This window comes from Hyperoodon ampullatus (assembly GCF_949752795.1).
Source record: "Hyperoodon ampullatus genome assembly, chromosome: 7".
NCBI lineage: Eukaryota > Metazoa > Chordata > Mammalia > Artiodactyla > Ziphiidae > Hyperoodon > Hyperoodon ampullatus.
In genome coordinates this window covers 29,165,910-29,179,019 of record NC_136920.1, presented here as the reverse complement: position 1 = coordinate 29,179,019, position 13,110 = coordinate 29,165,910, and the positions used below count along the sequence as shown (strand labels likewise).

The 13,110-nt window shown below is 53.0% G+C and overlaps 1 protein-coding gene across 1 annotated transcript in view; it reads right to left on the bottom strand.

Annotated features, from left to right (window-relative positions):
• Positions 1-12,817, bottom strand: part of WT1 (WT1 transcription factor) — a gene marked incomplete at both ends in the record, with an annotated part of 46,697 nt that extends 33,880 nt beyond the window's left edge. Inside the window, 6 exon segments of the mRNA XM_079709292.1 lie at positions 6,015-6,117; positions 6,562-6,684; positions 7,291-7,357; positions 7,359-7,383; positions 7,385-7,448; positions 12,373-12,817. Coding sequence (XP_079565418.1) covers positions 6,015-6,117; positions 6,562-6,684; positions 7,291-7,357; positions 7,359-7,383; positions 7,385-7,448; positions 12,373-12,817 — 827 coding nt within the window.
• Positions 12,818-13,110: the final 293 nt, after the last annotated feature.

Genomic DNA, 13,110 nt, shown 5'->3' with positions numbered 1-13,110 from the left:
AGTAGATCTTTTAACAGAAAGAATCACTGGTTTCCTATGTAAGAAATGTTTGAAGTTGGAAGCAAGGGAGAGAGGAAAGAAACTTCTATAACTGGGATTAATGCAAGTTGGAGTCAAATAAAAGGAAGTCAGTCCTAGCAAAAAGGGGAACTTAAAAGGAAATCAGTAGTAGATCATATAGAGTTTGCTTTGGCCTGGACTGCAGTATCACTGAGTTCTTGACCTCTGCACAAAAAGAAAGGAAGAGAAAAGCTCTCGGCTATTATCTGGACCAGAACTCCCCCACTCTTCAAATGCATGTGTAATTCAAGTACATTTTCATCTTTAAGTGTGTTTAAGTATATTCAGCAGAACAAAGTAGAAAAGTCCTTATTACCACTGGCATGGAACTGTCGAACCTGATTAAGACTGGAGTTACCTCTTCCAGATGGTTGCTGGCTGGCAAACCAGCATGTTGGTAGAAGAAAAGTATTTCCCGAGATCAAGGAAAGAAAATTCCCAATAAGAAAAAGGCACATGTAACTGGCATCTGTGATCAGAATTCATGATGTTTCCAGAGTTTGCTGTAATAGCTCTGCCCCACGCCTCTACCTGATGACCAACGCTCATGCACAGAGGCTGCAGCCAAACTTCCACGCAGACTTTTTCCTGCGTTCTTCCCTCCAAGGCGCCACGGAGGCTGCCTGTTCAGAAATTTCTGCTCAGCAGGCCATGGTGAATAATCATTTTACAGCCAATCTCTTAGTATTGTAATTTCTCTCTAGCTCACCAGTTAACCAAAGAAAAACTCACTGGGGATTCAACTTCTATTAATAAACACTTGGTCAGCACAAATGTTGCAGGAATAATTGAAACTAGATTTTTCCCGCTCCCTGGAGACAAGTCCAATTCAAGCCTTTCTTTGGCTTTGATAACACTGCCCACCACCCTGGAAACCAGTTCAGACTTCCTGCCTTCATGCCTACCTATATGGGAAACAAGTATCAGTATTGTCTTAAATGAAACTTGTACACCATGTAAAGTGTTTGTAGACGACACGTAAGAAGAGGCCTTATTAATTATGATTTTATTTCTTCGGTGACAGATGTCCTCTGATTTAATTCTACATTGAAAGCTAACCTGAATGGTAGATCATGTACTTCCCACTGACCAGATTCCCCAGAAGCTCTATGGCTGCTAAGGAAGCTTCTCTCACATGAAAGACAGTCTACCGGTAACAGGCTCCACTGTCAACTTCATCATTGGGTTGAATTGTCAACATTCAATTAAAAATATTCAAATTAGCAATTACTGCTTCTGAATTGGAGTAGTTTTACCTACTAGGGGGCCAAAGGAAACATGCATGCTCATTTAAATTAGTAGCACAGTTGCTAAAAATGAATATGTAAACCTAATAAGAGTGCAAAAAAAAAAGGAAACTAGAATGTCTAAAACAAAGTGTGCGGGGGAATACTTTTCAAACACAGGGCACAGAACTCCTTTTCAAAGTAGCTGTGAGAATCAACCAGTGAAATGGGAATGGTCAGGGATTGTGGGCTCCAAGGAGCTCAGCAAGCTGAGGGAAAGAGGGGGACTTGTGGAAGAGGATTCAAGGGAAGTGAGCAGGGAAGGCCCAGCTAGCTGCCTGTTCTAGGTCAAAATCAGGGGAAAACTGTGCTTAGTGTGGTTGGACTTCACTACTTTTTCCCCTCAGGGTAGCATGGGGTCCCTCCCTCCCTGGGACCTTGCCTCTGAGCAAGCACAGACCAGGGTGGCCCTGGAAGCTGTCACTCCCCCTGGGTCTGGATGGAAGGGAGAAAGGTCTTTGCCACTTCTACCTGTTTCTTTAGGAGCCTGGACTGAACTTCAGTAGTTCACGCCCAGTGAGTGGTAAAGGGAAAGCTGGAGGAGTCTGGAGCTTGAAAGACGGCTGCTTTGTGAGTTAAGACTTCAGGAGAAAGTTCAAGTTGGCTCCTACAATACTCACCAATGAAAATACCGCCTCTGATCCACTGAGCGATTTCAACTGAAAACTATGGATAAAACTAATGGATAACGGGGTTTCTTTCACAAATGTGAGGAATAAAGACCTTCCCCTAGCAAGACCTAAGGCAGATGCCACGTTTGGAAAGAAATGGCACTTAAACATCAGGGGAGGCAGCAGGGTGCAGAGGGTGGGAAGATGGATTCTAGAGCCTCACACTTGCTCTGTCCCTTACTGTGTCACACTGGGCAAATTCACCTCCAAGGGCTTCAGTTTCCTCCTCTGTAAAATGGGGGTGATAACCTATTGCCTACCTCAAAGAGTTTCAGATTAAATGTATATAAGTCAACACTTGTGAAGTGCTCAGAATGGTTTCTGGAAGTAGTAAGTTTATATAAGCATTTGTTCTTAATATTTGTTAGCAAAGGTGCTGGCACAGACTGTATAAGGGGAATATTCCAGGTGGAGGACACTGAGTGGCTTGGAATCCCTCAGCGATTCAGAGCACACATGAGCTTTGAAGGCAGAGAGACTAAGAATGAAATCCTGGTTCTGATTCTCACTCGCTGTGTAACTTGAGCAAGTTACTTGGAGTCTCTGAACCTATCTCCTCTTCAGTAGAGTGCAGATTACCATACCAACCTCGTAGGTAATCAGAAGAACTAAATGAGTAAACTGAGTGAAGCACGCAGCGCAGCGCCCAGCAGCACACAATATGCAGTAAAGCCTAGTGATTACGTAATAAGGGCTATGATTGCTGGGCTCCAGAAGGGCTGAAATCTGTTCCAGAATCCTTAGTGACCTTTAGACAAAATTCTACCCACTCTCAATACGGTGGGGAGAGAGTATGGAGAAAACTATCTCCTAACACTTCCCGTAAGTTGATTGGGGTGTCATTTTCTATTCACTACTGATCACATCTGTGTATAGCTGTAACTCCTCTGATCTGTAACCTGAAAGAGAGGAGAGAATCACTTTACAGTTCTCTCAGAATAGGGAGAAAATTTTGAGAATTTCCTCAAAGAAAATTCACATTGTGCAGTGCTTATTTAATGTCAGTGTATGTACCATTACCTTTAGGTCATGTGGGAAGGGAGACTAAATCCAAGAATGGGGAGAGAGAAGCTTTGGAAGGGCAGGGCAAAGAAGCTGGGCAGGCTGCCTTAGGGGGTCAAGTGCAACAAGTCAAACAAAATACAAGCAAGCCTTTCACAGGAGATCCCAGTTTTAGACAGAAAAGGGAACAGACCCAAGAATCAGAATAACCACTGAACATCTAAAATCTAAAAGTTTAGCCATTAAGTGATTACAGTTTAGTTGTACTTCCTATGCTTTTTCAAACACTGTGTTCACAAAAGCATTTAAATATCCTTCAAACATTTTTAGGAGTAGGAAAGAAGGAAATGACATAACCGTAATGGTAGTAATGTTAATGCACAGATCCAATTTTAAAACATCCCTACAAATTCCATCCATCATTACTGCTGGGGAAGTACCTGATCTTTGAAAGTGATTAGAAATGCTGTCAGTTTAGAGTGGATGGAGCTTCAAAGACTCAGCACAAACTTCAAGGAAGCAAACTTTTCCTACAGGGTCACAAATTCTTTTTCAGGAGATATTACTTAGAGATTTTTCTGTAACAAGAGAAAATGGCATTTTTATGACATTCATATAAAAATGAGCAAAGAAGTTCCAATTATGTAGAAAGAAGAAAGGGATAAGCAAATATCTCTGAAAGATGAACCTGACAAAATTGCTTTACACAGTGGCCAGTGAGAAGATGGATTAGAAAATGTGAAATTTTTATGCATAAAATGCAATCCAAGTGACTTTTCCTGCTTCCATAGCAACCATTAATTCGGCCCTAAGTCAAAATCCACCACAGTTTGGAGAACTGCTGTTAAGACAGAAGTTGTGATCACTTTATCCCCTACTCATTTCTAGGCTGTTCAGTCCCTTCTTAGGCACCCACAGGGTGGATCTAGGCTTGAAGAGGGGAGAGTAAGAAATGTGTGTAACTGTGTCACTACTGAACCAGACTCCAAAGCCTCTCAGTCCCCAACCTCCAAGCAGGTATCCGGACCCATCTAAATAGCACCCATTCCAGCACCAAGGTCTTCCTCTCTGCTTGGGGTGAGGCATCAACCAGGAGCCAAGGGAGAATGACTGGGTCAAGGTCATCCCACTGGGAACCATTCCATCTGTACCCCCAATGACTAGAATAAGAGCAATGCTACTCTGGCAATGGGCAGGAGCAGCTCCTGAAAAAGGATGGCAATGACCCCACCATCTCAGTTTTGCTTGGAGAGGGGGTTCACAACAGAGATTTCAGATCCTGTACCCATTCCAGTGAGTTGACCCACCAAGGGAAGGTGCAAAGATGGCTGCTCAGGACAGATCACTGGGCCTGAGGTGCCAAAGAACAGAACTGGGTTCTAACTAGAGAGGGAGAAAAGGAGGGTGAGAAGGTGTGACCATTCAATACCTCTATCTGGGCAAAATGCATGCCTTTCCCCGCCACCTCTCTAAAATTAAAAAAAAAAAAGGCGGGGGGAGTAGGGAGGAAAAAAAGTTATCTTGAATCCAAGATCAGATTAGATATGCCGGATTTCCCGATCAAAAGGAAAGGCTTCCAAAATCTGTGTACCATAGGCGTACAGAAGTAGACAGGCTCGACCCTGTCCCTCCCCGGGATGAGAGAATCAGACCAGTCCTAGGCTCGGTTTCATTAACACGTCGGAACATTGGCATGAGCCGCCTGCGGGCTCAGGAGCGAACATTCCTTCCCCTCCTCCACCTGTGGGACTGCAGGTCCCCCAGGCGCGGCCATTCCTTCCACCAATCTCCCAGGGCAGACGCTTTTCCTTCCTTTATTACCTCACTACCTCCTTCCCTTGACGTCAGCCCCGGGTCTTCCAACTGAGGGGAGGGAGGATGGAGATGAGCCTGCGGCAGTCGGTATCAGGATCCCCGCAGCACCAGGTGGGGGGTAGGGATGGAATATGAGGTAATGCGCGCCCAATCCCCGGCATCCAAGGCCGCGATCTGCCACTTCCCTCCCTCCGCCCCACCTTCCCGCCCGGCTCCGGCCGGTATAGTTACTAGGCAACCGTATCGGTGACGCGGGATGCCGGCCAAGTTCACCCAAAGTTGAAGAGTAAATTTGGGGGAGAGAAGGTGGAGGGTGGAGCAAGAACCTAGAGAAGGCACGAGGAGCTGGAAAAGAGTCTGCAAGGAAAAGAAGCTGGTCTTCGGCCTCACGGGAACAGGAAGAAGGGCGGGCGCGGGCTGGAGCGGTCTCCCCGCGGGTACCGCTGCCGCCCGACCACAGTCCCGCACACAGTGCGGGGTAGCTGGGCGCTGGGGACGACGCCCACAGAGTGGTGCTGCAGCCCGAGACTCTGGGGGACAGGGGTGGGGAGAAGGCTGTGGCCCGAGTGTACGCGCCCTCGAATTCTTCCCAGAGAAGGCTGGCGGGTGTGGCTAGTGCGCGAGGAGGGGCTTGAGGAGTGAGAAGAACCGAGTGGGAGTGGACCCCGTGTTTAATCTTTGATCCCGAGGAAGCTGAAGTCCTCCCAGCAAAGAGCCCTTTTAAAAAATACTCCTCAAAGCGCCGCTCCTTCTTCTATATCTCCAAACAGTAATCGCCCTCATTTATATTCAAAATAAGAACACCGTGGGGGGGGTGGGGTACTTCCCTGGCGGTCCAGTGATTAAGACTCCGCGCTTCCACTGCAGGGGGCGCGGGTTCGAGCCCTAGTCGCGGAGCTAAGATGGCGCATACCGCGCGGCGCGGCCAAAACCAAAAACCAACGTACACACACAAAGTAAGAACACCGGGAGACGGGGAAAGCTACTTCTTTCAAATAGGAGCCAGGAGAGAGGCTTTCGTTTGCTTTATGGAGACGAGTGGGCTAAAGGCATACTTTGCCTCCAGGACCCTGCACGGCCGCATCCGGGCTGCCCCGCGTCGGACGTTCCCTTGCCCGCTGGCTCGAGCGCCCCCTCCGAGGTCGCGAGGACCCAGATGAGGTGCCGAGAGCCTTCCTACCTGCTGTAGGGCGTCCTCAGCAGCAGGGCCTGGCTGCCTGTGCAGCTGTCGGTGGGCGTGTGGCAGCCGTAGACTGGGGGCGGCACGGAGTACTGCTGTTCACCTGCAGAGAGCCAGGAGAGCGGGGTGAGAGCAGCACACCAAGGGCTGGGGGTGCAAGGCCGCGTGCAAGGGCTGAGGCAGAGCGTCCTGAGCTGGGCTCCCAGGCTGCGCTGGGGTCACTGGGGCCTGGATCCCGGGGCGTGCAGAGAGACGGGCTACAGGTCACAGCGAGCTAAGCCTCTCACTTCACATTCCCGTAGCAGTCACGGCACAGAGCACCGAAAAGACCCTCTGGACAGTCGCGGTCTCGGCTGAGCGGAGTTAACATACTTGGGGTGGGGGGAAACAATCTTTTCTTTTGAGTGAGATTAGGCTAATTACTTCTAAAATTCTTTTAGCTATCCTCTCCTCCCTTCCCCAATTTGCTGTGGATTGGAAATTCCTGGGGAGTGAGGGGTAGCATGGAAGAAGGAGAGAAAGACCCCACATCACTCCCTCCGCTTACCCAGCGAGCTCTGCTGGCCCATGGGGTCCTCGTGCTTGAAGGAGTGATTGGGGAACTGAGCCGCGTGGTGCGAGGGCGTGTGACCGTAGCTGGGCGTCCCGTCGAAGGTGACCGTGCTGTATCCTGCGGGCGCGGCCGAGAGAGAAACAGCGTCGGCGGGGAGTCAGGGACCGTGTGTCTGAACCAGAACCCGGGCGAGGAGCGCCCAGCCCCTCATTCGGATCCCGCTGCCTCGGCCGCCAGGGCTTGCGGCGAGAAGCCGGGCCCAATGTGACCTCGCGACAGGCTCCCCGTCCTTTCCCGAGTAAAACCCAGTCCTCCCCACCATTTCCCAATTTATTTACGCCCTTGTCTTGCACGGTGTCCGCCGCTTCTGCACCGAACACCTCGCAAGTATGAAAGCCGCCAACCGCTCGGCGGAGAAAGTTGTTCTCCCCCCAAAACAGGGCAGCGCGGGCGACCGAAATGAATCTGCTCGCCTGACCCGGCGCTGACTCGCAGCCGTAAATCAGAGGCCCGCGCACCAACTTTCATTAATTACTCCGGCCCAGTTAAACGGCATGGGCTTTAAATGGGGAGAGTAATTACAGAGTAATGTTATCTGTCTGAGGCTGCGCGACCCGACACCATTGACACCCAAGGCCCTCGGGAAAGCTGGTGAGGGGGGAAAAGAAGGGGCCTTTCCAGTTGGGCCCACGGGCCTCGACATCGCGCCCTCCTCCTTCCTACCTCGGACCCACCTCGCGCCCAGCGGGTCGGACTGTGACCACCACTGCCGGGGCGGGCTTCCGCGCGCACCAGTCCGGGAAGCCTGTTTGTTTCAATGTGCCTGAGACTGTACCTCCCTTTCCCTCCATGGTATGCACTGGTCCTCTGCCTCAGTTTCCCTGCCGAGAAACCGAGGGCAATACCGCCCGTATTCTTCCCCAGCTCTCCGAAAGTGAGGGGGAAAAAACCCCAAAAACGTGTTGGTTGAAAAACGTAGTCTCCTTCTGTGACTATTGTCACTAAATTACTTTAAACATTTACCCCACTAGCTTCTGCAAAGCTGTAGCTGCCTCTGGGGAAAAAGTATCCTCCAGCTAAGATAAAGATCAGTTCTGAGCCCTGAACCCAATGGTGGGGTCCCTGCCTATGCGCAGGCTCGGTAGTCTCTGGCCTGAGGTCCTGACCAAGTGACGAATCAGATTGGTCCAGACGCTCACATCGTCTCCCTGCAGGGCTACTGGGCCGGACCCAGTCCCCCCACCCTCGGCCCCACCTCTGGGCACTGAGCTGAGTCTCCAAACCCCGCTCAATTCTTGGGAGTGGGATAAGTCAAATGAACCCCATTCCCCCACTCTTGCCCCAGACATGGTCAAGGCTCTACAACAAGTGTCCAGTGAAGACTTAGATCGAACAGTGAAAGGTGGCCATTACCCACATCTTTCAAATACACATCTCCAAAAAAAACAAAAAACAAAAACCGACCTTCTACAGTCCACTTCGGGGAATGTGGTGTGTCAGTGTGGGAGGGAGGGTTTGAACAGGTCTTCATTACCGGATTGTACAGGGCAGTCCAAGTCTCACGCACCAATTGGCGCCACAGGTTGACAACTTAAGAAGCCACCCGCTTTTATAATTTACATGACCCCAGAGGCCTCCATTTCTGGCCTGCTAAGTGGGCAAAGATAACCCCCGCCCTGTTAGCTGTCAGGAGTGGGTGAGCACGCTTGGGCTTCCAGGCACTTCATTTTGGGAGCGAAGGCCAGGCTGTGTTTAAGGCCTACCAGTCCGCTGACAAACGAAATTTGGCTCCAAGCACCCAGTTTTGCAGAGGGAAGGCCGAATTTTCAAATACCATTTTTTAAATAAACAGGAGAAACAGAAGCAATAAAGAAGTTGCCTCTAGACGAACCCTTTTCCATTTCTGAGCCGATGAGAAGGCAATGGCCCGGGCACCGTGCTGTCCTCGGAGGCGAGCTCCGCAACCTTCGGTGCGCGGCTAGGGCCACGGGTTGCGGGCTGCAGCTCCTGCGCAGGCCGCGTCGCCTCCGCGCCCCGCGAGGCTCCCAAGGATCCGTCCCAGACCGGACACCGGACCGCTGGGCAGAAGCTGGCCTCCAACCCCCTCTCGTAGTCCCCCTCCCCGGAGAGGGAATGGGCATCGGTGAAAGGGCCCTCAGAGAGCAGGGAGGGCTCTTTAAATTAGAAACTTATCGAATGCGGAACTGATCAGAGCGTGCTGTCCCGGGGCCTAGCGCTGAGCCAGGCGCGGAGAGCGCGGGGGCGGAGGCCCGGGGAGAGACAGCTGCCGGCAGAAAGGGGCAGCGTGTTCAAAGGCTCCTTGTACAGGCCTTAGAGGGAGAGGCTCGAGGGGCCAAGGTAGCGCCTTTCCCACGATTAGTCTCGGCCGGGGAAGGGAGTGCAACCTTGACCGCGGGGAGAGGCGAGACACGCTGTGCGCCTCTCTCCCCCGCCCGCCGCAGCGGAGGAGCCCGGGAACGGCCTGGCCGGGCCAGGCCCCGCGGGAGCTGAGGGATGAAGTGGACAGCAGGCTCAGTCAGGAAGGTGGTCCCAAGGCTGAAAATCATGACTCCGCCGCTGCGGCAGCATACGGGGTAATTTGTCCCGCAACGAAATACCCTCTCCAATGCGACCCAAGGGGGGCGCCCTTAGCCCTAGGGCTGAGCTGGTGTCCCCACGTGACACTAGGGTGGCCCGGTGATAACAAGGCCTCCTGTAGGTATAGGGTGCTGCGCGCCAGCCGGTCTGGGGGAATCGCGCAGACTGTCAAAGCAGTCTTTGTCTTCCCTTCCCAAACCCCGCACTTAGTCTAGGGCTATCGACGTCCTCGCCCTTCTTCTGCCCCGGCAAATTCCCCACCCCTCACACAGACTACAGTGGGTTGGGTGCCCATCCATCAGGGAAGAGAAGATCCATCTCAACAGCGGGGCCAAGATCCCTGGGAAAGGAGGTAGAAATAACCTAGAGTGGTCTGGGTTTGAGTCCAGGTTCTGCCACAGAGAGATCTCCTGCACACATTATCTCTTAGAGCTTAGATTTCCTCATCCAAAAATAAGGGGCTCCTCCAGTGTCAGCCTGTGAGCTTCCTGCAAAGGTTGAGGCACTTTAATTGTCTTAACATTCAATCCCCAGTGCCTGGCACAGAGTAGGTGCTCAATAAATGTTTCCTGAATTAATACTTAGAAGCAAGATTAGAATACCAGCTATAATATTTAAGCAATTGGAAAAAAACGAGGTGTGATACCTTGGGGTGGGGGGAGGTTCAAAAGTGCCAGCAACTGTCCCCACCCCTGGGCCATTGCTAGGTTGCCCTGCCTGGGGACAGGGATCTCGAAGCTTGATCCCTCTCCGCCTCGGCCTGCTGATGGCCTTTCCCACACTTTGGGGAAGGAATTGATGCCCTTGCTTTCCCCCTGGTTAAGCCTCCTGCCAAGACTCTACATTGCTGGGAGAGCTGCAGGAAGCCCAGAAATCGAGAGAATAAATCTGAAATCTCAGGGACCCAGGGCCCACTCTGGTTGCCAATGCCAGGGCTGAGGCACAAGTGGCTTCTGACATCCGACCCCAGCTCCTAGCTGCTGACTGAGTCCCAAGGACTGGTCAAGTGTGATCCCTTTATGTTTTGATTACAAGAGAGAACCTAAGCCCGAAGAAGACAGGAACCGGTTTACAAGCTGTGGCCTGGATCTGGGGCCGCCTCTCTACTGGGCTATTTCCCGGGATGGGGAGTGGGGGACTCCTTTACCTGCTAGTCGGTCTCCAGCTCCCAAGCCCCTTTTCTCTTTAACATTCTGGGCCTATCCTCTAGAAAGGAATTGGGATTTTTCCTGTAAGCATATTGCCCACTGGCTAGGATGCCCACAGTCTCACTCCTGAGGCTGAGTTGATGAAATTCTGGGCACCAGACCACCCTGTAGAAGGATGGACCCAGAGATCCAACCAAAGCCGCAGAGTCCAGGTTCCAAAACCCTGACAGAACCTAGATGGTTTCAAATAAATGATAATGGTAGTATTTTGCACAGAGGGTACTTAGATCAAATAGCTTCTCAGGTGTCTTCAAATAGCAAGCATCCACACAGAGACTCACTCATGTCACACACCTGCCTGCCAGTCTTGCCGTTTCTGGTCCAACCAAGTTTACGTGGCTGCCGCCTTCTGTGTTTAGAACCCCTGCGGGGGGAGGGTCAGACTTCTGCTTCTGTGGCATAGAACTTCAAACCTGAGCCAAACACCAGGTTGCCCATCTTGGCTCTCCTCTTACAGATGGGGAAACTGAGACCTGGAGATTTGCCAGAGGTATCACCAGCCTGCTAATTAGAGGCGATACGATCAGAGGAAAAGAATCTGTAATAGTCACTGAGCTGTTCCAATACTCCTTGAGTTCGAAACACTAATTTCCTTTATGAAAGACCTAGAGTGGAGGGACCCCATGGGTGGGCTTGAGGTTCTTCCACAGAACATGGATCCCAGGTTCCCCGAATGAAGAAAGGAGGGCGGTTTCAGTTTCGCCAGAGCTTCTGGTGGGCTCGGTGCTCCGGGCTGGGCTAAGATACGAACAGCCTAGAAATACAGTTTTAGAACATGCGCGTGAAGGCGGGAAGAACAGGGCCCTTCTTCTGAGCCTCGGGAGCCGCAGCACCTCCTGCAAACAGTACATACTCTGCTCCTCCTAGCCCACGCATTCTAGAAACATCCCAGTCCCTAGGTCCGAGGGAATTTTTGCTCTAGGAAAAGTATCCACTCCTTTTTTAAAGCATTTCCTAAAATATCGAATCAACCCGAATTGGTTTAGGTTCCCAACAGCGCAGAAGTCTAATTAGAATAAACTTAGAAATCAAAATACAAAGGTTCGGCATGATTGGTTCCGCGCTGGTCCCTGAGAAAGAGAAGTGAGAGGGCGCCGGCGCGGGATGAGAAAACCACCGGCTGTGTCCCTCGATGTACAATGACTGAAAAGGGAAAATAAACCTGTCCTTGTTCTAACCTCCAAGTCTTGCAAAAATCTTTCTTCAGCTAAGCCCCGTGTTCAATGACGAGGAGGCGCCAGAGGTGGGCTGGAAGGAAGGCCGACGACGCTCGGGCCTTATTCCACCGCCTGTGGTAGGACCCGGTCCCGCAGAGATTGGAATCAGATAAACGGGGCTCTCTTCCAGCCTGGAGCCCGCGTGGCCGCCACCTGAGCTGGAACCCAGGAGAGATCCACTTATACACTACCATGAGCTGGAGCCACAGGCAACACGGACACGGGTCCAGGAAAGCCACCATTGTCTCTAGCTCATTCATTTACTCATTCTAGTGCTCCAAGGTGCTTACTGTGCCTCCCTTAGGTCTAGAGTGGCTCCTGGACATTTTGGCGTGGCAGAGGCAGCAAAGGCTGCTCACCCTGCGCTGGTCCCACTCTGAATCCAGGGCCTAAAAAGTCCAGTGCCTGGCGACAGTTTGGTGGTGCCTTGAGCGACAAAACCTCTTCCTGAGGCAGAGCCAGGCATTGCACCAGTTCCCGCTTCCCACTCCCACGGGGACTAGTCTTAGAATCTCCTGAGGTCCGAGGGGCCCCAGATGACCTCCCGGCTCATGCGAAGAGTCCAGTTCCCCGCTCTGGAGGATGTCAGGGGCCCATGCCCTGGACTCCCTCTCCTTGCCCTCCTCTCCCCCAGATGCTGCTTCCTCTACCCTCACAGTCCTTGGGGAGGCAGCCGAGTGAGAGCTGTGGTCAGGTAAGGGGTAGGACGGGGGGTGCCCGCGTGCAGCCACAGCCCCGTCGCCACCGCCCCGCATGTAGGGGGCGCTCCCCAGTCTGCTTACCCTGGTTGCGAATAGCGGGCTGGCTCTCGAGGCAGCTGGGCAGGTAGGGCGCGTTGGGGAACATTCTGGCCTGGCCGGACGACGCCTGGCTGGGCGGAGGAGGACCGAAGGGTCCGTAGCGACAGGCTCCAGCCGTGCCGGTGAACTGGCCCGAGAAGTGGACGGTGAAGGCGCTCAAGCACTGCTCCTCGTGCTGCTCCGCGCCACCCCAGCTCGGCTCCTGTTTGATGAAGGAGTGAGGCGGCGGCGGCGGGGGTGGTGGCGGCGGAGCAGGCGGCGGCGCAGGACCGCCCAAGGAACCGTAAGCCGAGGCGCCCGGGGGCGCAAAGTCCAGCACCGGCGCCCACTGCGCCGCGCCGCTCACGGGCAGGGCGCAACCGCCGCCGCCACCCAGCGAGGGTACCGCCGGCAGTAGCGCGTTCAGGTCCCGCACGTCGGAGCCCATTTGCTGTGGCTCAGCCCCGGACGCTCCGCGGCCCCACCGGCTTTGCAGACGCTCGGCGCTCGATTCCGCCGCGCCTAACTTGGCCCAGATGCCTTCCGGGCCCCGGATCCCCGGCTGCTCGGTCTGCTGAAGGCACCCAGGCCCGGAGCGGAGCGTGTGCTTAGACGCTGGCTCCCGGGCACACGTGGATGCCGGCTCTTGCGGCAGGGGGAAGTCCAGGATCGCGGCGAGGAGGCGGCGGGGCCCGGGCTCCTGGGCTGCAGTCCCGGCTATGGGTGGGTGGGTGGGTGAAT